The sequence below is a fragment of the Necator americanus genome, chromosome X, assembly GCF_031761385.1.
Source record: "Necator americanus strain Aroian chromosome X, whole genome shotgun sequence".
NCBI lineage: Eukaryota > Metazoa > Nematoda > Chromadorea > Rhabditida > Ancylostomatidae > Necator > Necator americanus.
In genome coordinates this window covers 34,102,206-34,127,903 of record NC_087376.1, presented here as the reverse complement: position 1 = coordinate 34,127,903, position 25,698 = coordinate 34,102,206, and the positions used below count along the sequence as shown (strand labels likewise).

At 40.8% G+C, this 25,698-nt stretch overlaps 1 protein-coding gene across 1 annotated transcript; it reads left to right on the top strand.

The window, feature by feature from the left end:
- Nucleotides 1–8,614: 8,614 nt before the first annotated feature.
- On the top strand, nucleotides 8,615–21,691 carry RB195_026278 (uncharacterized protein; the record flags this gene model as incomplete). The annotated part of the gene is made up of 18 exons (XM_013447088.2): nucleotides 8,615–8,632; nucleotides 8,691–8,785; nucleotides 11,533–11,635; nucleotides 12,615–12,679; nucleotides 12,733–12,805; nucleotides 12,858–12,999; nucleotides 13,070–13,224; nucleotides 15,734–15,826; nucleotides 15,876–15,995; nucleotides 16,067–16,180; nucleotides 16,235–16,327; nucleotides 17,564–17,695; nucleotides 18,462–18,605; nucleotides 18,687–18,785; nucleotides 18,838–18,978; nucleotides 19,684–19,791; nucleotides 20,750–20,908; nucleotides 21,494–21,691. The coding sequence occupies 18 exons, from the start codon at nucleotides 8,615–8,617 to the stop codon at nucleotides 21,689–21,691; spliced, it is 2,052 nt and encodes a 683-aa protein (XP_013302542.2).
- Between the last annotated feature and the right edge of the window lie 4,007 nt (nucleotides 21,692–25,698).

Below are 25,698 nucleotides of genomic sequence, written 5' to 3'. Positions count from 1 at the left end.
CTTATTGCTCTTTTACTATGTTCTACACTTTGATAAAAAAAAAACTTCTCTGTTTTAGATACGGATAAAAAGCAAGAAGTACCTCTAAATGTGCAAGAGGTAATTGTCAAAGTCGTTGCTTAGAGTGCAAAAAAGAAAAAAACTTGCTGTCCGTTATAATATTCATCAAAGTACTGCCACTAAAATTTACCAACGTTTCGTGAAGTAGAAAGTTACCGCAAAGATTCCTAGAAGTGCCTACCATAAAGAACTTTTGAAAGAATTGATATTAAGTTTGTTTGAGAAGTTGGTAGCCATTAACCACATCTGAACAGACCATGTTCAAAACATTCGACCATGTTCACAAGATCCGACTAAAGAATCAGAAATTTTTGTGTCTCTTGCAGGACCGCATAACGTTTTTCATGCATTGACGTACTGTTTGGTAGAGGAGCTTGTGAACATGGTTAAAGTCATCACCCCACGAATCTGAGGTGGTACAGATTTCAGGTGGAGTATTCGTATACGAGATAATAGATTATGAAGAGGGGGTGATTCCGTCCATTTCTTCCTAATTGCCGTAAAAAACGGTCCGGAAAATGCGGCGCCGCACAAGGCTGGCGCGCTCCAGTCGAACTCCCTGTAGAAAATAGTGCGCCAAAACGCCTGAAGCCGTATCTTCTGGACCTTTTTTACGGCAATTACGAAGAAATGGACGGAATCACCCACCCCCCCTCTCCGTAGTCTCGCGTCCCGTATACGAATACTCCACCTGAAATCTGCACCACCTCAGATTCGTGGGGTGACGCCTTTAAACCTTAGTGAGAAGCCGTTGGTTTCCGCGAACAGAGGGACGACCGGAGTGGTGTTTACAAGGATCGCAATTGCATTAAACGCAAGAAGGTTCATTCTCAACAGGAATTTGATATTAAAAGCAGTTTACTACGAATCTGGGGTGGTACGGATTTCAGGTGGAGTATCCGTATAGAGGGCCGTAGATTATGGAGACCGGGGTGGTTCCGCTCATCTCTCCCTGAATCACTGCAAGCAGCCGACCCCTTAATACTGTTTTGTTCGATGCCTTCTATTGCAGCGCGCCATCCTTACACGAGTAGTGTCCCTTACTGCCTATGGAGGCAGTCCAAATTGATTTTCGACGAATCGCAGGGCGGAGGCGGCGCAAGGGGTGGAGCGTTGCAATAGATGGCGTCGTACAAAACAGCATCCTGGAGGCGGCTGTTTACAGTGATGCAAGAAGAGGTAAGCGGAACTAAACCTCTTCTTCAGAGAAACCAACGGTTGCTTACAGGGTGTTTTAACAAACAGCTTGTCAGCACGTGAACAACATTGAACAGCTCTGAGAGACACACGAAAGTCTTTGAAAATTTAGTCAGATCACTTCTGAATGTGAGATGTGGATGTGCTACCAACTCCTCTAAGAATATCGGTATCATTTCTTCCAGTACCTCTATTTGATCGGCCACTTCTAGGGATCTTGGGGATAACTTTCTACTTCTCGAAACGTCAACAACTAGTAATAGGACCCGGATAAACATTACAACAAGCACCAAGTTTTTTCTTATCTAGAACCTTAGCACACAGAGAAACGGCTTTGATGTTTGCCTCGTGCACATATAAAGCAAATTCTTGCCTTTTATCCGTATCTAGAACGAAGAAACTTGTTAAGAACATGATAAAAAGCAGCAAGAGAGCGATAAAGTGATGCAAACAACCGAAAAAAAAATGCTAAGCTTTTTTCTGCGCCATTTCCAGTAAATCTAATACTGCAAATTTTCCTTTTGCAAGTTTCTTTTTTTTCTCTTCCTTTTTTGAACGGAATTACATTCCACACATTACTTTCGATTACATATGCAAGGTTCCACAAGAATAAAATTAAAAATCGGAGCAAAAGTTCAAAAAAAAAGTGCCTCAATCGATATATATATATACATATATATAGAGGATAAAGGACAAAGTCTTTGGCGTATCAATCCGCTTTGGACGCGCCAAGACGTTTTACTACAATTCGTAAACGTTGAGGATATTTTGGAACACATGTTGTCCTGTACAATGATTTGCGGGGGCCAGCCGGTGATCAGTTGTGTTTTTATCCTCGCGGACAAGTCTGGTACCAATTTATCGTCCACAGAGGGATGAAGGGCTTGCTTGGCAGTAGGACGGTTTCGAACAGTCAACCGTGCGGCCACAGCAAATATATATATATATATATATATTGTATTTATTTATGCTGATTGATTGAGACAAATGTGTTCTCAACACAGGTGCTAACTTTGGAAAGTTTATTTACTTGCAAAGTATTCAACCCCCAAATCACAGAAGTAGCCCATCGACTGTTTTTTTTTTAAATTGAAAGCCTTTTTATACTTCACCGTGTGTTCTGTTCCTCGCCTTACCATCGGGATCTTGAACCTCGCTCCCTTTACCACTGCGAGCGCGGCAGAGAATCGTAAGACTGTCCAGGAAAAACGTGAAACAGTGATAGTCGCATTTAACCGAAACAAAAACTTCTATGAGTTAGGCTGTATTTCCAGACAGACGGAGAGATCGTGAGAGAAAGCACAGAAAATCGGTGAAGTAAGTACACATTTGGATTCAGGAATTCCCCATGGTTTCTTGATATCCGTGATCAGCAGACACAGCGTGACACAGCAAGGTTTCGCACCTTTCGTTTCACCGTGATTCAGACAACAAAAAGAGGATAAATGTGGTTGGGGCCCACAGGGGAGTCTTCATCCTCTAAAGATTTCATCGTTCTTCCATTCTCCTTTACGACGCGTCTGCGCACATATTGGACTGATACCTTCTGTATTGGAGTTCTCCTTCGGCAGACGGATTTTCCTTTTGCTTCGGTTGCCTTTTCTAACTATCCAACGTTGAATTAACTAGTCGCCTTCTTGTTGTTTCATATGGATTTTCAATCAGTTCGCTGTCTCGATATTCGGAACAAAGTTGCTGATCACTGGGTGTGCTAGTTTGGTTGTAGAATTTGGACCTGATAGATGTAAATATGTCATATATAAAAGAAGATTATGAAGATAAACTAGATATAATTGATTGAGAATTTTGGCCTTTTCCCTTACTAGTCAACAGTCCTCGCAGTCAACAGGGAAGAAGTGTGGAACCGCTTTGGCAATAGTTACAATTTTTGTCTATGTTTCTGTGAAGTTGTTGACGGTATACAGTGTCAAAACGATTCGATTTATCATGCAATATGCAGTAGACGGTAATTTTTGAAACGAAATAGTTTTGTGCTGAGACTGTACCATGCACTGGCTAGTGCCTAGCTAATGTTTCCAGCTCGAGGGCGGAATTGAGGGAACATCCCATGCACCGTGCAGGCGTGTGATGCAAGTCTATCGGAAACATAACGGAACGCGAAATTGAGAGAGTAAATTTTTGATCGGGCTGTACCAATCAATAGTTGTGGAATCTTCTAGTGATTCCTAGGACAGAAAAACCTTCCAGTATTGCATTAAAGGTATCACCCCACGAATCTGAGGTGGTACGGATTTCAGGTGGAGTATTCTTATACGGGCTAGTAGATTATGGAGAGGAGGGCGATTCCGTTTATTTCTTCCTAATTGCCGAAGAAAACGGTACGGAAGATGCGGTGTGTGCACAAGGCTGGCGCGCTCCAAGCGAACTCCTTGTAGAAAATAGCGCGCCGGAACGCTCGGATCAGTATCTTCCGGGCCGTTTCTTTTACGGCAATTAGGAAGAAATGGACGGAATCACCCTTCTCTCCATAATCTACGATCCCGTATACGAATACTCCACCTGAAATCCGTGCGACCTCAGATTCATGGGGTGATGCCTTTAAGTATAAATCACGTGGTTCTCGAGTGTTTAACAATAACATTAATCTTCTCTTAGATTGAAACTCCAATGATAAATGAGATGTTTGAGAAAATGTGTTCACAAGCTAGCCATCCAGAAATTGATTTGGATTTTCGCAAACACTCAATTTTTCGTGAGGAAAGTTGATTAGCAGGATGTAACATTGAATGAAGCTAAATCTCTTTATATAGAGACTAATTCTTTCAAGATATTTGGCGGAAAGTTTAATTTTTTGATGTTTCCCCTGCCTATTTTCGTTTATTGCTACGGGAATTTCTGAGCTTTCTTGTCGATAACATCATTATAATGTATTTTTGAGTTTTGATGAGAAATCGCTAGCGAAGATAAAGCATAGTTCTCTAACTTCATCGTTATTTCACAGCAAAGCAGATCCGGGAGAAGTTTAGTGACGGGCGAAGCGATATCGATTAATCTGCGACTTGGGTTGACGGCCAAAGTAAACACTTGAGTTACAAGCTAACGAGTCGTAAGAATTAGGAAGTGAAAAGAAATTTGTTGTTGGAAATTACAAGACCACGCATGATTGTCATCAAGAGCCTATGGTTTTTAATTTAATTAGGCGGTTATGACGGCTCAATTTAGGGGCTAAGTTAAAACGACGTTCACCAGTGCTGTGTTTTGAAAATCCTCCCATGTTTGGATTTCTGTTTTCAAAGAGAAAATAAGGCAGCGACAAATATCGTCGTTGAATATGAACATAGGTATACGATTATTTCCGAGCACAATTCACAGGGAGTGTGAGCAGGTATGATGCAGTGAATGAATTGTAGTCACAATTGGTATTAGGTGCAAAAAATTCTCCAAGTGATATCATACAGAAAAGGTAGAGGCAAGAGATTGGAAAAGTTTAGGAGGGCGAACGGGGTTTTCCAGCTAGATGCAGCCGTCGGCCAGTTTTGCACGAGGTGTAATTTTAACGATATGTTTTACTAAGTATAAAAAAAACAAATGATAGCCGACGACTATTAAATAGCAATAATAATAATAATAATAATAATAATAATAATAATAATAATAATAATAAATAATAATAATGCATATGCAACATTATGTTCATATTTTCCACACCAAACACCACCAGATTTGCAAAAAGAAACCTAACCACGAGTAATCATATTATTAAAGGGGGGGGGTTGTGGGGGGGGGGGGAGTTAAAAAAAAAAAAAACAAAAAAAAAACCCCCCCCCAACCCCCCCAAAAAAAAAAAAAAAAAAAATTAATTAAAAAAAAAAAAAAAAAAAAAAACCCCCCCCCCCCCCCCCCCCCCCAAAAAAACACAATTAAACTTGTGTACTGCTTGGCTACAATCCACGCCAATAGGAACATGAACACGAAGAGAAGCAACTAGTAGGAACAAGAATCAGATGAATAAGAGGACTAGACGAAAACGGTTCAAAAACACGTCATAAATGCACCTGATGAACGGACTGTCAAATTAAAGCTATCATTGACATATCGTTGGGTCGAAACGACATCGCTTGCAGTGCAAATGGACAGTTGAGCTCGAATTAGTGAGGTGATATCCTCGTTCAGCAATTGAGGATAAAGAGGGCCCCTCACGATCACAACATTTTCCGCAATTGCTTCAAAGTTCAGGTCGTTTTGACCCCTGTTAAAAGATTCAATTCTTTTTAGCACTTTGACGGCTGTGCGTTGTTGACAGTACATCTTTCCCGTGAATTAAAGGTTGAAGATGTATTTCCTTGCTAACGTGTGATTTCGATGCCGTCAATTTGAACGGGCTTGAAATTGCTGTTATCATGCACAGTTGGTGAAAAAAATTACATTCTAAATAATTGAGGAGAAAGGAAGATCAACGCGACCTACAGCTTTCTTCCGTTTGGTCATGGTCCCTTTTAGACAATAGTGCGCTAGGGACTGGTACGTTGCGCGATCGCCAAAGTGTTGAAAAAAGTGGGGTGCATTTGTTCGGAAATGTAATATTGAACAACAGCTTACATTCTGAAATGGGTAGTTGCAATACAATTGCATCCCAACAAACATACATCACAATCAAAGTAAGATCGTAATAAGACTCAGCACATTTTTAGGCGTAAAACATTCAGAAGTACGTTTGTCGACAGATGTTGGCTGGCTAGAGACAGTTGGTACTCGGCACTGAATAGCCAGCTACTGCTCAAGGCATGAAAACCGGCGCATATCTGCTGTAAACAACTTATCTGAGCAGTGGTCTGTGCCGATACACTCTTAGTGATGAAATGTGGCCGACGAACGGCTGGCAAATGACGAAATGGAGGAAGATGAAACCGCTGTTTTACACTTCAAACACACTTATCAACGTTCTCCTTAAGATTCACTTCAGTTCTTTCTTTCTGTTAACGTTCTGTTCTTTTTGTTAGCGAACGTCATCAGACCTGCAAGAGAAGCTCGTGGAGGAATTCTATAGAACACCGTTATCCATCAATCTTTAATCATTAGTTGGTCTAGGACTTATAGAACTTTATAGCATAATAATAGAATAATTGAACGATGGTCAAAACCGCTTAAATGAATATAGAGCATCTATTTGAGAAAGTTGAATCATACAAGAAGAGCTAGACGTACCGAACGCGCATGTGATGACAACCGTAACATTTATTATAAGGAGAGTTCTACCATCCACAACTCCCTCTCCACCTTACCACCGCATCACCCTTTTTGTTGCCAAATGCGTTCGTTCAATCTAATGTTCATAAATGCCCTTCCAGCGAATATTTACTCGAATATTCAAACTAACTTTCATTCGAAATTACTTCATACTCTTCAAGACCGGGACATTCGAAATATCAGAAGAGGGTCCAACCACTCGAACATCTGAGTAATCAAAAAATTGAAACTTCCACGAGTTTCACCAACCGATCGGAAATAGTGACGAATGCCAGTATGTTGCCAACAATAACGATAAGATTCCCAAAAACTCGTACTTTTGGACGCGTAGTTCCAAGATAGCAATGTTTTGAATGTTTTAAACTCATCTGAGTGTTCATTCATACATACTTAATTGGTACATGTCAGAAAAATGAATAGAAGGAGAAATTGGGAGATCTAAATATGGGGACATTGTACATATATGGGAGAAAAAGCGGTAGAGCGCTTAGTGTAGTCCTACTCAAACGCTTGCGACCATCCATTCTCTTAACAATCTAGATTTCTGTTCTTTTACGGCATTTGGAGCTATAAAGTTGTATGCAATATTTAGGCTTAAGTAAATAGTGTTTTTAGAAACTGAAGAATGAAGGATCATGGAAGATAAAGTCGTCGTCCATAAAGAGGCTAAGAACGACTTTTTGTTCAAAAAAAAAGATGATAAATGAACTGAAGCACGAGATATAACCTATGCCTATTAGTATGAGACTGCTGGTGGAAGATAGCGATTAGTGACGAGAGAGTTTCCGTCCATGTTTGCCTCTCATTTCTCCGCTATCCGTTAGCTTCAAGCACCTTCCCCAAGATCGAGAAACGAGCAAAAGTTATCTTCCGAAAGAGCAAGTATTTCCAGTCTACTATCGTCGTGTATGTATGGAGATGAATTGTTGGATACTGTGTAAGATAGCTATATTATCTAAGGAAACAACTAAAGAGCAAATAAATAAACACAAGCAACATACCACATACATTTTTCGGAAATTTCTCTTGTGTTCAAGGATTCGCTTACATGATCAAAATCATACATCAAGGAGTACCGTTTTAAGCTTCGACAAGGATGATGCTTCCATCCATCCTCCAATCTACTTCGCAAGGAGCACACAGAGCTTTAGAATTTGAGTTATATTCAATTTTCGATATGTCGTAGAAGGTGGGAATACAATAATATAATATTAGCAGTGGATTATAGTGGTTCTGGAATACCACATGTTCCTCCTGCTAGTGTTTCCTCGGATTTAATATTTATATCGTTCGTACTAAGCAGTGCGGCGGTTCCTGATTTGTTGCAGCATACGTCAACATGCGGAACGTAAAGGAACGAGGAGCTATTCCAGGCCGAAATGTTATTAAAACTGTCAGACCAGTGGGTTTAAGAAAGTCATGGCTTCAAGAAATTGTTATTCCGATACTATTTGCTACAGTTTCCTATACGATGTGCATTGAGAATGCATTCAAATGAATCTTTTTTTTTGTTCCTTTCTTTTAATGCACACAATACAGCCGACTTCACGCAACGTGGTAAGAAGCAAACTGGGTTGCACGTTGATGGACTGAACTCAGCAATAATCTAACCATAAGAGAAGTCTTCTACTAGCTTTCCTCATAAACAACTACACTACATCTGACCATACGAGAAAGAAACGGAAACAACCGCAGATGTCATCACCAAGTTATGCGTTAAAAACTGGTGAATAAACCATACCAGGGATAGTGAAGATTAAATGATGGCGTCGTGTGCAGTTCTGTGATAATTCTAATAGGTGCTGTTAAATCTAGTGTGCGGTTTGCGATATTTGCACTGCACGCATTTCATACTACGTCTAATCTCGGGTCTTGCATACCCGAGCGCGCAAGTTTATTTCGTTCTTATAGCATGCGGTGGGATTTTGTTGAATTTCTCTTTTTATCGCTAAGCTAGGTCAATGCTGCTTACGAAGTCTTTGTTACAATCATGATCGTTTACTTTTTTTCGTGGAGTTTTTGTTCTATTGGTTTCATATTCCTTTATTACTCGGTTGTGCTACCTCTATACCATGCTACCATAATATAATCATTCAGCAGAACTTTCTAGAGTGGTCTGCTTTTGTTTTGGATTGGGCTCTCTAGGGATATGCTTCGAGCAGCCACTGTAAGAACATGATTATTTAATTATTGTCCATTTTTCAAACTTACGTCTTCTCTCTTAGAAAAATCGTATCGTGTGGGGTGCAAAAAGCGTAAGGAACTACGCGGTACAGACTGCGCCGACACCTCCACCTCACCTTCCCAAGCCGTCGTCGAAGTATGTTTTGTTATAAGCGTTGATTGGAAGGATGTAAATAAACTTGATAACTTATGAAGTTTAAGCTTAAAAAAGTTGTAGCTTGAATATCGAAGTGTTCAATAACAACCTTTGAGAGGAAAGGAATATACAATTTATGTGAGGAGAGGTTGGGAATTCAAACTGAACAAGGAAAAAGTGGTGAATAATCTACTCATCCTTCATAGAAATGGGATTTCGATCAGTTCTGCTAAGATCAGATCGGAACTTCGTGGAGGAAGTCAGGACTAGTTGTAAGCTCTCGCTATTACTTATAACTCTTTTGGATTTTGTGGAAAAAATCTTCTTCTTTCAAATCCAGCAAGACTGTATTGCTTTACACAAACTGCGACTGCTGTTTTGATTATTAGAACAAAGCATGTCTATATGACTCAATCCTTTATGTTTGCCATGAAGTGAAGTTGATAGTAATGTTTGATCTCTTTTCGTTTTGACCATTTTTGAATGAAAAATCTATATTGAGAAGTTTGCTGTTATATCACAGAAAGTCTGACATGAAGCTGTGGGATTCAAGTAGCAGTTTTCGTACGGATTTCTGTTCTTATTTCTCCTGGGATCGTATGTGTAACACCATTAAAGATACGATTTAATTTCGAAGAATGACATCATCCAGATGGCTATTGTACTTTCTAAGAATTCTTGTCCTATCTTGTTGAAGCGTTTTGAGAGCAACATTCGCCTTCTCATTCCAAGCAGAAAAAATTTCGAGAAAAAAATTGACTTTCACAGTGCGTACAGATACTCCTGTAATAGTATTTTTCTCCGAATTCTATCAGGTTTCCTTCCTATGCCTTTTTTAAATTTTATAAACTTTTTCAGTGTCGTCAGAGTTTTCAGAGTAGTTTTATTTCCTTGTTTCAGTTGAAACCAATTTTGCTAATAACTCTCACTAGTTTGCATTTGTTACGTCTGTTTGTTGTACATTTTTTTTAACACTTCTGCTAAACATTGATCCCTGGCCATTTCGATAAAACTGTGGCTACACCACGATGCGCCGCCAACTTGCACCATCACCACTACTCTCAAAAGTATATGCTCGCTACCTTAATATCTTAATAAATGGGTTAGATAAATAGGATCTTCAGAATGTTGATATTGGCGTAATCGAGAAGTGAAGGAGCACTGCAAAGTTATGAAGGAAATGAAGGTCGCCTCCTACGGTATCTTAGTACTCAGTACTAAGTCAGCTCTGGTTACTTCCATCTCTCTTGTATAAAATGATTGGCCAAAAAGATTGTAATAATTAGATTTGATAGTTGTTGTAGTAATTTAATTTTTTTATGAGTATCAAAGTTTTTGAATAGTTACATGCTCTTGAACGATTTATTTTTCATTTCATTAGCTTCACAACTTTTACTAATTCATTTGTAATGCCTCATTTATTCATTTATTAGGTTTTTGGATTGAAATGCGACTTCACTAGTTTTCCCTCATCATTTCGTGGTGTTTATTCTCATCCTTTCTTTGTTTACCTTCTTGCATTTTTAGCAGAAAATTTGCTCTAGGAAGTAATGGACAAGAAACGCATCGTGCGCGCTTGTATGTTGTACTCCTTCATGCAAGGTAAAAGCACCGATCCGCATCGTGCGGTTCGTATAGCGTTTGGAGAAGGCGCCATTTCACAAAGCCTGTGTCATCGCTTGGTTGAGCGATTCCGGAATGGCGACGTAACTCTTGAAGACGAGGAACACGAAAAAAAGAGAAACGAATTGCTGGAAGCTGCTATCGAGTCCGATTCCAGCTCGATGGACGGGTGAACTCGTTTTAACTTTCGATGTTTGGAACTTGGATGTTCCAACTAGACCATCTCCAAACACTTTCACTCACTTGGAAAGACCAATTGCGAAGGTAAGTGGATTCTGCATCAGCTGAGTGACGCCAACAACTCGTCGCATATTGCGAAGATCGTTCATCAGAAGATTGAAGAAGTGGGCCGGACTCCCTTGCCACATCCACCATACAGTCCTTGGACATTGGTGGAATTTTGATGATAATTGTGAGGAATATATCATAGAATAGAATAAAATGCTGGCACTACTTTTGTGTGAAATTTTGAAATTGCTGTGAAAAGTCGGATTTTCATCCGAACAACCTAATATTTGAGTATTCGATGGTTTGCCATTATATTGACTCTGACCGTATGTTCGGTTTTTCACTGTTTGAGTGACCAAAAAAAAAAAAACTCATCAAACATAGTTTAGGGCAGGAAGAAAATGCCAGCTCATCCACCATCAGGATTGGCTCAACGAGCACATTAGTCCCGTTACTAGGATAATAGGAATGGGATCTTTTTACCATTTTCTGCCTTCTGTGTCCTCATCTTAGCTAAGTTATGCTGTGCAGGTTTCGAGTCTTTCTCAATCATTCATTCAAATGTTGTACCATTTTATTTCAAAGGTAGGTATTGAAGATGACCCCTTACGACCTCCTCCTGCAACCCTTCTCCCTCTCCCCCGTTGGGAAAATACCAACGTACATTTGGGCCTGGCTATAATTTCGAAGATCAGTACGTGAAAAGTACACCAGAAACAACACCTTAGAATTTCGTTTGGTTTCGTCCTCAAATTCACTTTCGGACAATTCATTCAATCCTGTTTTCATTATGAGGTTTTACAGTATTTTTAACGTGCGATTACACACTCTTTCCCTACGATTTGAGCTTATCTTAGCCATTGCGGAGGTGCTCACAATATTACTGAGCTTTTTAGAAAATCTGGAGCGCGCAAGTTAACGCTTGCTATTGTGGCTTTAGCTGCTGGTAGTGGAGGTATTATCGGATATGCGTATATGGATCCAGAGTTCCGGCATAAGGTAGGTCTTCATTTTTTTTTAAATGTATGTATTCAGGAATGCTGCATGTTTTGAAATATTCACTTCCTCAAGTTCCCTGGCTGGGAAACTTTGAAAATTTTTGGTTGATTTTCCGGGGTTTTATTTCTTGGTCAGGTTTTATTTCTGCAGGTTCTCCATTGCGTCCGAGCTTCTTAGTAATGCCCATTTTACTGTTCATTGTGTTTTGTGATGAACCATTTTGTGCGAATTTTCAACTTCCCAGCCTAGAATACTGCAATACTCCTCAGGTTCACTTTTGGACGGTTGGGAAAGGTGTCCTCATCACTTGGGCTTGCACCCCATGAGCTAGACCCCTTTTACCTGAGGAGCGTTCGGCTCCTTCCTATCACACCTACGCTTGGATGGCCCGCGCCCGCCTTCACTGAACGTGCGTGGCCCAGCATCTTTTCCAGCCACTTCCTTCCTCTCCATCGTCATCCATAGATGTTCTCAAGTTTCGTGGGTGACGTTAACGAGGTTCTTGGGCTGTATCCAGCTGAACTCTCAGCTGGACCTTCCGTGCAAAGAACACATTACGCCATTTCGTTGGCGGTCTCCGTCGAGGAGGTTTAACATCTTTTGGTATCAATCCATATATCGTGGATTCCTCTCATGTGACCGGCTCATTTATGCTTTGCTTTCCGTATTTATTTCGCTGGGTCGCGAAGACGGTACATTACTCTTGATTCGAGCTGCGAAAAACGGCTAGGTGTTGTCTGCGGCGGTTGAACTTCAGACGACATCTTTCAACGGCTCTGCGGGTAGTAAGTAGCTTCCAAGGCGTGACAGTAGTGACTGCCCACGTCTCCGCTGCGTAACAGAGCGCTGGAGGAAGTGTCGAGTCGAACAGATGGGCATGAAGATAAGCATATATCATGCACAAACCAATGTGGCAAACATAATTAAGAAAATACCTAGCATCCCACTCTTTGCTTCCTCTAATGTATTCAAGCTTTAGGCGGAAACCACATTACCACTGGTGAAACCTGCATTTGATAGGGTTTTAGGATCATCAACGTTTTCGTAAGTTGTCGTTTTCTTTTTGTTTAATATGCTGCAATATGAATTACGTTCAGTAAAGCTAAGCAACATCTTGTCGATCTGAAGGAGCAGGTTGCCAGCGTAATACCGAAGAAGATAACCGATGAGGTAATCTCACTATTTCCTAATGCCTATTGGTCTTTTTTAGGAAGGATTTAAGGTTCTACCTCCTCTTCCGAGAATTCCTCTCCCAGAGCTCGAAAAGAGACAGCCAGTTCATGTGGATCCAGTTGACATAACATCGCCTCAAGATGCTTATCCTCCGAAGTCCAATCCTGTACTCAGCGCAGAAAGAAGTAAAGGTGTGTTTCTATGGTGTTTATACTAAGCTGATTTTTTTTAAAATTGTTTGTGTTATCACTTCTTCTGTAGAACTGGAGTCGTCACTGATTTCGGCAATCCAGTCCGCTGAGGCAAAAGTTCGAGCGGCAACGGAGGCGAAGGTTATGACAATCAATGCAATCAATGATCATGCCAATCTAGTGAAATCGACTGTAGACGATCCTCATACATCTAACTGGGAAAAGGTCCTTAGTTTTTTTTTACTGGTTCAGTATTCAAGAATGGTTTCGTGTTTTCCGAATAATATGCATTGTGATAAGTGTCGTATGATGTGAAATCTGACGTCGTAGTAAACCCCTCACAGAGCGAGGATTCAACTGGCGGAACGGATAGTTGCACCGTCGCCCAAGTTTGAATTAATTTGAGCTTAGGCCGGCCAGTGGGAAGTGCAATTTGACTGCGTAGTCGAGTACGAAGCAAATGGCTTCGCACGAGTCGGTCGAGGAAATCGGGTTGACTAGCGCGACCGCAGTAAACTGGCTAAAGATTCGATGAAATAGTGAATTTTTGGATTATTATGTAATCACGAGATTTAGTCGTAGCATACCACAAACCTGACGTGGTGAGAGAATCCACGGCAAAAACTAGAGATGGAGTTGTAGATTCCGGAATCAGAGGTGGTTCCACTCACCTCTACCTAATCGTCCTAAAAAAATGGCTTGGGGACCGCTTTAGTTCCTACGAGGAACGTCAGCACTTTCTTCTATGTGTAAGTTCTGGTCCTCTAAGCAACCTATTCATAGGTTTCACTTGAACAGGCAGTCGAGGAGAACTCACTGGCTTTCGACCGCTGGGCAGCAGGATGCAGCGCGTGTGCCAGTGGAGCGTTGCAACTGAAATCGTCGTGAAAAGGGTACCTTTCACGTCGTTTTTTTTAAAACTACGATTAGATGAGCGGAACTACCCCTGATCACGCAATCTACGACCCCGTATAGAGTTTGTGCATTGGAAATCCATACCACGTTAGATTCGTGGGGTGATGCCTTCAATGATTCTTATCAAAACATGTGCGAATCATGCACAACTACACGAAAACTCCCTACAAACTAATATTTCGGAGGGGCTCGAGGAGGAAATCAAACGACAAAACTACTAGAAGAGGACATTGTTAAGATTGCACTGTTCTGTCAATGCTCTATAATAAGAGAAGAAAAGAATAACGAAAAGTACGAGGGAAAAGTCTGAGAAGTCTCACGCGTTATTTCGTTGTTGCTTTATAAACCACTATTTCAGCTCTTTCTCGCTGTTTATTTCGCTTAATAAATTGCTCATCCTTTCTTTTCCTTCTGCTTCCTTCGAGATCAAAAACGTCAACCGTGGCGCCAAATCGATATGGTCTTCGCGAAGTTTCTTCAGTCGCCTCCCACTTAGGTGGACCGGGTGCCGGCACACGCAACCAACTTACGGGAGGGATTGCTAGGATCCCAGCTGCTTTTTTTTTCCCACGATTTCTTTTGCGCATCAGGCAAAATGGTCTGATCATTGCCTAAAGCAATGTTCCATGTCTTCCTCACTCCTCCTCACTGCTCACTACATTACTGATGAACATGTTGCTCGATCTCCTCGTTCAAATGTTGTTCTGCACATTTAGTCGCACATTCTAACGCGGAATTCCGCTGTGCGATGTGCAGTGCCAAGTTTGAGTTAAGAGTTTGAGTTTGATCTTTGACTGTCCGTGAAAATTCTCGCCAAATGGGCAGAACGTACAATTTTGTAGTTAAAGGCATCACCCTACGAATCTGAGGTGGTGCAGATTTCAGGTGGAGTATTCTTATAAGGGATAGTAGATTATGGAGAGGAGGGTGATTCCGTCCATTTCTTCCTAATTGCCGTAAAAAACGGCCCGGAAGATGTGGCGCCGCACAAGGCTGGCGCGCTCCAATCGAACCCCTTGTAGAAAATAGTGCGCCAAAACGCCTGAAGCCGTATCTTCCGGGCCGTTTTTTACGGCAATTAGGAAGAAATGGACGGAATCACCCCTCTCTCCGTAGTCTCCCATCATGTATACGAATATTCCACCTGAAATCTGCACCACCTCAGATTCGTGGGGTGATGCCTTTAATGTGGCAAAATAGACATTATTGTTTCTATGCTAGTGGCTTCATCGGCTTTATTGTTTGTCACCATCGATTCCTTTTGTTAGTTGTGCTTTTATGCTTAGCAATATATATATATATATACATGTATATATATATATATGCTTAGCAATATATATATATATATATATTGTGGTGGTGGCAGCAATTGGAACCGAGTTGGGGCTGTCGCAAACCGCAGCGATGGGTGGTGCCAGCAAGGATTTCATCACGCTCCTAGCCGCTACACTCCACCGAAGCGCCTCAAGAGAAGCCGCGTACGCGTTGCGTACGTGCTTCATGTCATTTTGACCCTTCTTTAGCTGCGCAATCTCGAGGATGAAACAGTTAACGATACCTTCGGACACCCAATTCATTTCTTCCTCGTTTTCGGCAGTAGTGACCATGGTTTCACAAAAATTCCATTGAAAAAATGTCTGATGGGGTCTTGATTTTCTTGCTACACGTTTTTGCTTCATCTTGACCGTAGTAATATTTTACATTTGTGAAGATGCACCTTTATTTGAGTATCGTAAACTTTTATTTAGTAAAGCTTAACAAGGTTTGCCTCGATGAGTTTGCACCATGAGCTGGCAGCGACTAGAAGGTTTTGCTTTAGGTAACATCGGCACTTCAACATGCAGAATCGCTTGCTCATAAAGACGGAATTGCAGAGGCTGATGGAAGAAATTACATTGACAAACTTAGGAAGGTGAGAAGACGATTTTATTAAGTTTCTTTGCAATCTCTACTTTTTGAAGATTATCAATATCGGCAAAACCGATCCAACAACGTCTAATAATCCTCTGCTCATAAATGCTACTGAAACTGCTAACAAGTTGTCTCACCAATTAGATGAACTGGATGGGTTGGTCTCGAAGGTAGTGTTTTTTTGTTTTGTTTTATTTGGATGAACTTTCTAGTTAACTAGAAAGTGGAATTTTCTGCTTAGGCGCGCCAGGAATCTACAATCCTCAATCAATATAGAGATCTTATTGAGCGCAGTCGTAAGCAGTTTGCATTAGAAATGAAAAATATTCTTCCCAATGTTGACATCAATTCGAAGGTGCGTTTCTATTTTCTAATCTTTAAGAGAGAACAAGAGGTCAATTAGCTTCAGGACAAGAACTTGACTGAAGAGGAGCTGAATGCTCTTATTGCACATGCACATTTGAAAGTGGATCATTTGAGACGGCAGCTTTCGGACCAGCAGGTAACTGTTTCTGGTACTAAGTGTGTTGTGTAACAGATGATTTCTCACATTTTCTTTGATAACTTTGCGCACTGAAATCACATCAAGGAGCATTCTAGTGCAGTCCGCAAGTATAGGGTTAACTAGCGGATGTCACAAAAATGTGCGAAAAGCCGTTTCTCTCTTAAGAAATTTGCAACCTTTTAAATTCACAACGGCGCAATTTACTCTCAATGTTTGTAAGGAAAAGTATACATTCACGTATGTTTTGTACCTCATATTTTCAAAACGATATTTGCTCCGATGACATCCTGAAACTACGAACTATAGGGTCAATTACGAAAGCATTTCATTTCAAATTTCGGCTTATTCCCTTTCGACGGATACCTCTTATTCAACAACGACTGTAAGGTTTGTGCCATAAACTATCAGTGGAAACGGACCACCCCGGGATGCTGTTTCTGGCGGCGCAAGGGTGGCGTGCTGCAATAGAGGACGTCGTTAGAAACAACGTTCTGGGGTCGTCCGTTTCCACTGATACAGATATAGATGAACGGAATCATTCCTCTTTCCCACAGTCTACGATCTCGTACCCTCACAACCCACCTGGAACCCGTACCGCCCCAGATTCGTGGGGTGCTGCTTTTAAGAAAATTCGACAAGAATAAATCCGTTGTATGACGTTTCGTGGTCTCGGTGGTTACTTTAAGGCACGGGTCTACGTCCAATCCACTTTTTAGGCAGGTTAACACTATGTCCCTTTCCAGCATTTTAATGTCAACTTTAGGATAGGATTGCTTCATCGACGGTGACTCCACTAGAATTATGGGGGAAAGTGAATAGGGATCATATACACACACAGTTGTACAGGGATCGCATCAGGCTTCAGGTCATATCACCTGACTGCACCTGAATATGCTGCAGTGAGATAAAATTTTCGCGCAAGAGCGCCGTTTTTTGGGGAGCAACATCTTTTAAAACTATTCGTCACTGAGAAATTCCCAAAAGTAGTGGAGGCCTGCCTATCACTCCACTGCAACGTGATCTCTTTTACGTGCAGTGAGATGCAGCGCTTTTATCATATTTGCAAACCGGCCGCTTGGACAGTATGGTACTGTACGGTATTGTTCATTGAACTATTAAGTAACATGAAGCAGGAAAAACTAGTCTGGGACCATTCCTTCTGTCTTCTCTTTTTTTCATGATGTTGCTGTTGTGTTTACTTCACACCATCCTTAGCAGTGACATTATTAATAGGTCCGTGAAGAGCAGCACATCGCAGATGCCATTGCTGATCAACGTGAAGCCGATGAACGTATAGCAGCCGAACGACTTAGAATCGAAATGCAGCGCGTCCAGCAGCAGCAAGACGTTGCCATTGAAAGGGCGGTTGGTTATTGTTTTTTTTTTCAGGAATTTTCGACGCTTCGGCTTTGAATTGCTTTGTCTTGACGCTTGCTTTTTCCCCATAATCTTATTCTATCGCCTTACATAATTGTGGATTTCAGCAGTGGGGTAAACTTAGGTTAAGGATCTTTTCAATGCTAAAATCTCTGACTTCAGAGTCACAGTTGTTGCTAGGTTTGGAAATGGAAATCGTCTCATTTTTGGAACTAATACGTTGAAACAAATTGGTAGTGAAAGCGAACGTTACTATCTCCGCTATGTTGGCTAATTAATAGTAATTACGTTAATTAGTATAGTCACCATGATTGATAAGTTATTTTAGGACTTCTTATAAATAGATGTCCCACAGGTTGTCTTTTAGTCTATGCAGGAGGAATCCTACCCTGAAATGGTGCTTTTGATGCGTTGCATGTGTAATCTTGTGATTGGATCCATGAAGTGTGCAGAATAGTTTGGTCGTCTCGTCGGTGTAGCCCATGTTTGTCGGGTTGTTGTAACTCTTCCATTTCTCTCACACTAGAGAGACGAACTCAAAGATGACCTATGGGACCATCATTCATAAAAAGTCCTTTTGAAGTGGCAGTACAAGTTCCAGGATCTCCCCTACGAGTTCTGCAAGCACGTGAAATATTTCTAATTTTAACAAAAGTGTGTTACTGTATATAACTATATAACACAGTTGTATAGTTAGAATGTGCACATTAGCCTTTCAATGTTTTGTTACCACACCTATTTCTATGTGCTTTAGATACTGAAGAATCGTTCTGCTTGGGAAGTCGAAATGGAGGAGCAGCTAAAGCGAACAGCTGCTGCACATTCTGAGCACCTTGAGCAAGTAATACGCACGCAGCGCCAGCTTTTTGAAATTGAACACAATCAAAAGCTGGAAGAGGTTTAGTTTCTCAGTCGATGTGTTACTTAAAGTGTTTCAAGAAGTGGGAAGATCCATAGGAATTTTTATTCTGTATTCCAGGCTGTAAAAGTTGAACGTGGTCTACACAGTCGTCAAGTCGGAGCTGCTTTGAGTCGACTAGAGGGCATAGAGTCTGCTCTTAGCAGCAGAGTAGCGATGGTAGGTTCGAACTAGGTTTTATTGAATTTCCAACCTCCATCACTCAACTAAGGACATGGAGAACCGTAGAGCAAAACAGTTTTGGATTGCATGCCACAACTTGATCGATACCATCAAGCATGGTAACAAAGCTGGCGAGGATATGGAACAACGTCGTTTCCCTCTCGAAGAGTCGTTATCACTTCTGAAGCAGGTTTCTACTTGCACTAACTTTTTTCTCAATGTTCCTTTTCGTATAGCTGATTTTGGGGAATTCAAATAAGTGGTCATGGGAGCGTTGCGCATCGTTTGTGGCAGGGTTTCAATATATGGAACGCCCATGACCAGTATATCCATTTTAATAGTATTAATTACTCTGCGCCCCAGTGCTCACCAATTCATCAAGCCTTTCATCCTTCCGGTGTCGATAAATTGGTATCAGACTTGTCTGGGAGGATAAAAATACTGACTTGACACATCCCATTGTATAGCCATTGTATAGGCCAATTACACGTTCGTAGACCTCAAACGATTCTGAATTGAAGTGAACGTGGTGGCGCATCCCAAGCGGATTGATTAACGCCAGACACTTCATCCCTTATATTTAGTGTAGTAAGTTACTGCACCTCTTCCGAGCAACACAATCTTGTGGTTTAACTGTCTTGGGTTCTTTTTTAAAATCTTCTACAGGGCGTCTTTCTATCACGGAATGTAGTGAAACCCTATTGACATGGAATAAGGTGTTCTTTTCGTCGCCATACTTGTGCAGTAACTGAAGTCCTTGAAAGTTATTCAAATAATTCTCGAATTCTTTATTCTTTCGATGTTTACTTTCGTGACCGGTTCATAAGTTGTTGATTTTGTGAGGAATGTTGTCATTGTGTTGTTTACATGCCCTCAACAACTGATCCAGTTTCAGTGTGAATATGAGGACGCTTTCGTTGATTCGTTGATCTCTGCATTCCCAGAATATTCGAGAACGAGAGGCGTGTATACGGAACAGGATCTGAAAAATAGGTTTAACAAGGTGAGCAGCAAATGAATAGTTATGCTTGTGAACAAGGAAAAATTTGGAGTGGAAAATAGTGTACTATCGGAACTGGACCAATTGAGAATGGCATACCAATGGAAATGACTGACAACTACGCAGAAAACATCTTTTCTGCAACTACTTACACCCTTTACAAGTCACCACGTCTACATCTGCAGTTACCTTAACACAGCTTGCAGTTCTTCCGTGACAGCGAACTGTCTGGGGTTCGAGTCTCACTGGTGCCGGAACATTTGCGAATTGGAAACTATAATTGCTAACTGTAAAAAAGTGTGGTTTGTTCAAATGCTTGCCACGGCAGCTTTCGCATCGAGATAAACAACAACGATACTGAGAAAATCCGTCAATATTTTTTTTCTTGATGAAGATCTTAGAATGCACCGTAGCACGTAACTACACCTCGCAGGATTTGTTCTCTCAAAATTTAGATGAGAAGTGCGGAAATAGGCGATTACATCCCATTTTTTCCCATAAAAAATCCGGAATACTAGAGTGAGTTAGAGCTTTCAAATTTAGGTCTCAAATTAGTCGTTATTTAACATTAGCTCGGATTAACTTGATCAGAATTCCATTTCTGTCCAAAGGCGTAGATGCCTTTCTCGTATTGAAAATACTTCTAAGTCTCTTTAAAATTCGAACTGGATTGCACGTAAACATAGCCCTTATTTAACGCTTTAAAAAAGTTTTAAGAAGTAAAAGTTTCAAAAGAGTGTTCTTGGCGGCGATGGATTCTCATTGCTGTATTTTTCAAAACGGCAACGTTAGCGCTAAAGTGAGGTGTGGATGATGGACGACCTGTGGACGCGGTTGCATACGGAGATTCTAACGATAATGCACATTTAATATAACTTTCTTTAGTTTTATGTAGCATCCGTTTCAAAATGAAAATATGTGTAATTCCTATGGTTTAAAAATTTAAAAAAACACCTTTCAGATTTACAAGGTTGGTCGTCGCACTGCGGCAATTGGGGAGAATGGTGGCACACTTTCTGCATATTTATGGTCGTATTTGCGATCCCTACTACTGTTCGACTTACCACGAAAATTCACCGATGAGGACGTGGTTGATAAGCGTTGTATCGATAATCCTGAGGTAACCTTTTTTTTTTGATTTTTTATTGCATGACATCGTGCTGCTGGGTGTACACGTAAATACGCATACGTATGTATAGTATATGACTAGTTATTTTTTTACACGTTGAGAAAAAAATTGACGTTTGGAAGCCAGCACACGCCTTTTTAGTGGAGCTTAGGTGAAAGCTTAGGCAGGCGGCAGAGTTCATAGCCGCGCGGGCGCGCGGTTTGGTGGCAATGGCAACGATTTCTAGTCACCGAGAAGTTATAACCTGAAGGATAGATCCGTGTTAATTCCTATGTCGAGTACAGCATATCGTTGCTGAATTTATTAATAGTAGTGGTCGAAGTTTGGCTTCGTGCGTGAAGGTACTTCTTCTCAATCCAGTTGTTGTAAATGTATACTGTTTCCGTTCGCGCTTGTCATATCGCTAATTGTTTTCTAGACAAAGTACGCCGTAGTTAGGGCGTTTCATTTGTATATGAGTTCTCAATAGCAGTTCCTTAGACTTCACAAGCGAATGACGTTGGTATTGCTTGAAACTAACCGTTACCTAGCTACTGTGTCAACATTGTGAAGGATGGTACAGGGATTTTCTTTCAGGTTCTTGCTCGTGCAAAGTGGTGTGTGGAACGCAACGACCTCGACGGTGCGATCCGCATATTGCAGCTACTTCGTGGCGAACCTGCACTGTCGGTTCGAGATTGGCTCGTTGACGCTCGCGCATATCTGGAGATCCGACTGCTCGCTCAGCTTCTTGTTGCACATGCTGCCGTATCATCGATAAGATCTACGTATTAAAGTAATGTTCGACGAGGTATTTAGCTAATGATGTGGTGCAAAAACTCTTCTAGATGATTCAGCGGTTATATGTTAGCAACTACTGTGGCTCTGATCAGCTTGTAAGTCTTTTTGACGTACTAGGACTTCGTTTAGCTGCGAGATTACGTACATTTCTGTCGTATTTCTCGAGTTTACTTTTCTGTTGTATTATCAGGATTTCCACTAGTTAGTTTTCGCACCACCTTTTATTAGAGGACGGAAAGGTTTTTTTTAACGAATCAATAAATGATTAGGAAATGACTGCAGGGGATCTCCGATTTTGTTTGGGGATAATCGGTCCACTCGAAAATCAATTACCAAGTTACTCGATTTTTGGAGAAAATTTTGAAACGGGCGGTTGATCTTTGTTTGTTTGTTGACCTTTCTTGTTTCTCTCGCAGCGAAATATAAAATAGTCGTATTTTTTGTTACAATATTTAATTGTATGTTCAACTTCGCCCATGACGCAAAAGTTTATACCCCGATGAAGCTGTTATTCCTGCAGAACGAGGAGCAATTGAGAATCATATGAAACACGTCATTATCCTATAATCAAACATTCTTTCCTCTACTACTTACACGGAACTATACACTTGGTGCTGGATTCAGCTCTTGCAGCAAAGATCTATACTGTGATATAGAGCGCAGAACTGTCTCTCCAACACGAATTCAGAAATCCTCAACTTCCAAAGATTAGGTTTAGTTTTTTTTTTGTTTTTTTTTTCACTTTCTCTGCAAATCTATCACGTAAAGTTCCCAAGATAAAGAATTTACCTGAGCAGGTGTTTCATTGCGGATAGCGCTGTTTTGTAGTAAATACGTTTAGACAGTTATGGATATCGTTGACTTACCCACTTTTGCTATGAAGACATTTGGAATCTGATACCTGAAGTTCTTACGTATACTAATCATCTTGCATGTGCCGAGAATCTTACGAGTTTCTTTAACTTTTAAGATAATTTCTTGGATCTGGTCGTCAGGTACCCACAGTCGGTTATGTGCAGCCGAATAAGTGCCTATAGAAGATGTTGTCGGTAGCAAAAAGCCGACATATCTTATACTAGAAGTGATCATTAAGACATCCCGAGCCATCAGCACGTCACTGAGGTCGTGCGCCGTGTTTGTATCGCAATTACGTGAAACAGTTGGCTTCTGGGAGGGCTCAAAGAAGAAAAAGGTAACAATGTAGCAACGTGGAAAGTGGAAATGTGAAAAAGGAAAATGCTGAGAACAAAGCAATATCAAAAAGCATAAAGCTGGCAACGTTCCAAAATTTCAAACTTTTGTAATGCTTATTGCGTAGCAGCTGTAGTAGTCGGAAATTTTGTGATTTGTTTAGTTAAAATATCACCGTATCGCCTTTCGTGTCCGAAACAATAATATCTGACATTTACTAAAGTTATGTTGGTCTAAATTTTTTCCAAACAACCGTTTATATGCTATCTTTTTCTTTTTCTTCATTCTTTCTTTCTCTTCTTCTTCCTTTTGAAAGTTTCCTTTTTTCAAGAAGTTATTTGACGGAATCCAAAGTGGTGCGTTTGTCAAAATGCGAATCCTTTAGTCAAACGCGGAACTCAACGGTGCACTACGGCACATTCGAAAGCATGTTCACCGCCTCAAGCTTTGATTAGACTTTGAATTTGATCTGTGCTTTTCAAATTTTGAACAGGATAGGTGTGTGCATTGTGGACAAACTTGAATTCATGAAGCAACAGCTGTTCGAATTTCGTGCTTTGAAAGCACTTATGGGGGTTCTCTCAAATCCAATAAAATAATTTCTCAAAAATATGTTGATATTAATTGCTAGATCTCTTTAACTTATGTTCTTGAGACTTAAAATTTTCGAGTATGCAAGGCATGTTTCGCACCTTATTAGATGATGAGGGATGTCGATGGACTACGTGATGAGCCGGGCATAAGGCGAACGCAGCGCAATGCCCTGTCGATGCCGTTAACCGCGACGCAGCGCGATTTACGATCGCCGTTGCCAGTCACTTCCCCTAAGGATAAGTTGTCGCGGGAGCCGTGGGTACCTAACAGTACGCACCCCTCTACAGGGTATGCGATGCATGCAGTACTATATTGTTTGTAAGAACTATAGGTGACTTCATTAATGATCAGCCACGAGTGCTCATCTGATGTGGTGCAGATGAACACTTATGGCTTCGTTGAAAAAGCACGTGATAAAGGCTTTCAACCATGTTTGATAGAAGAAAGTTTGCTCCACAAAATGGCTTACACTACCTGAATCTCTTTGTCTTTTTGAAATTTCCATGGAAAGTATGGGAACATTGTCTAAATTCCCACCTTTTCTTCAATTTTTTTTTAAGAACATGTCTGAGGAGTGGAAGTTGGGATTCCCATAGAGAAATTCATACACAGCAGCATGCTTGAAACTGAGAACTGTTTTACATCAAGTGTGAGCTGCGTTATTAAACATTTTTCGAAGCACTTCAAAGGTATTCGTGTCTTGGAATGCTGTTGTCTGTTTTTTTCTATTAGAATGATTACGAGGTTCTTAGACGAAACCTCTGTTATTCTGACGTTTCGACTTTTCGTTGTCGTCAGAGAGTTAAATAAATTTTGATTGGAATAATCGAATGTTTTTTTTTTCGCCAATTGCCGCACTACCTTAGATCAGTGCTCAGATAATCGTTCGAGGTAGTGAAAGAAAGTGAAGAAATCGAGAACATTTGTCGTATAATCTGTTCCTAACAAGGTGGTTTTTGATGTTCGCGTTAGGGATATTTGTCAGGATCATGTCGCCTTGTAATTGTGCTTGAACAATGCTGCGAAGAACAGTGGCACTGACGCTGTCACGAATAAAGGGAAGGCAAAGATGTTTGTTTTCGCGTGTGACATTGCTATTTACTATGCTTCTTCTTCGGTAATTCTTTTCATTGAGCGACAAGCGTGAGAATTCCGTAATCATTTTAAAGGATCTTGATCGTGAGTAATAAATCTTCACTTCCAAGATAGCATGACCTACTGCTGCGTAAGAGAGCAAGAATTCCTTGTGTAGTGCGAACGCTTGAGTGATATATGGATGACTACAGGTAAATGCGAAACCACATTGTCCTGTTTCCTATAGCTTTATCAAAACTAACAAACTGAGCCCCGACGAGATGAACTCAACACCAGCGGCAGCATTCTAAATCAGACCAACATTTGCCTAAAATATTATCTCATTTGTTGAATACACAAAATCTCCTTGAACGTGTATGCGGTGCGAGTGTTGAGGCGAACTGGGTGGTGAAGTCTTTGATGTGACTTGACTCTACACGAATGTGAAAAAGAGTGAATCATTATAAAGTCTATCTGAGATGCTTATATAAAAAGAACATGACATATAATCTTAGTAAAACTCGCAGAATAACACTTATCAAGGAGTCCTTCTACTGGAACATTTTCGGATCGTCTGGAAATTATTTCGCACAATAGGGTTAGCAGCAGGTCAACGATTATCACTACAAATAGCAATCTACTTCATGAGTAGAATTATAGCACCGGTGCTATCGCGCACACTAATGCATTGCAAATGTATCAAGGACTGTTGCATCATAACAGTCAGAAATGTACGAATGTTCCCAACAACTAGCAGTCGCAGCGGATGAGACTCACACGAAAAACCTCAGAAGAAAACTGACTTTCCTGATTTAGCGCGCGTTTCCAGTGGAATTGTTAGAGTAGGGTAGTATTGCAAAAAATGCTGCAAGAACTTCTTATTCGTGCCAAATCCGACATTCGCTTGCAGTCAAACGCGTAGTGATTCGTAACATGTTCAAAACTGCTAGTGATGTTTACATTGGAAACCATGGACGTCAGGAGTCACAAAGAGTAGCTTCGAAAATCGCATGTGCTTTTGGCCATACAGTGGCCCACATTACCGAAGAACTCGCGCTGTAACTAGCAATGTAACTACCAATGTCCCATACGAAAACTTCTTTGCCTTCCTCTTAATTTATCGTCAGTGCCGCTTTTCGTCG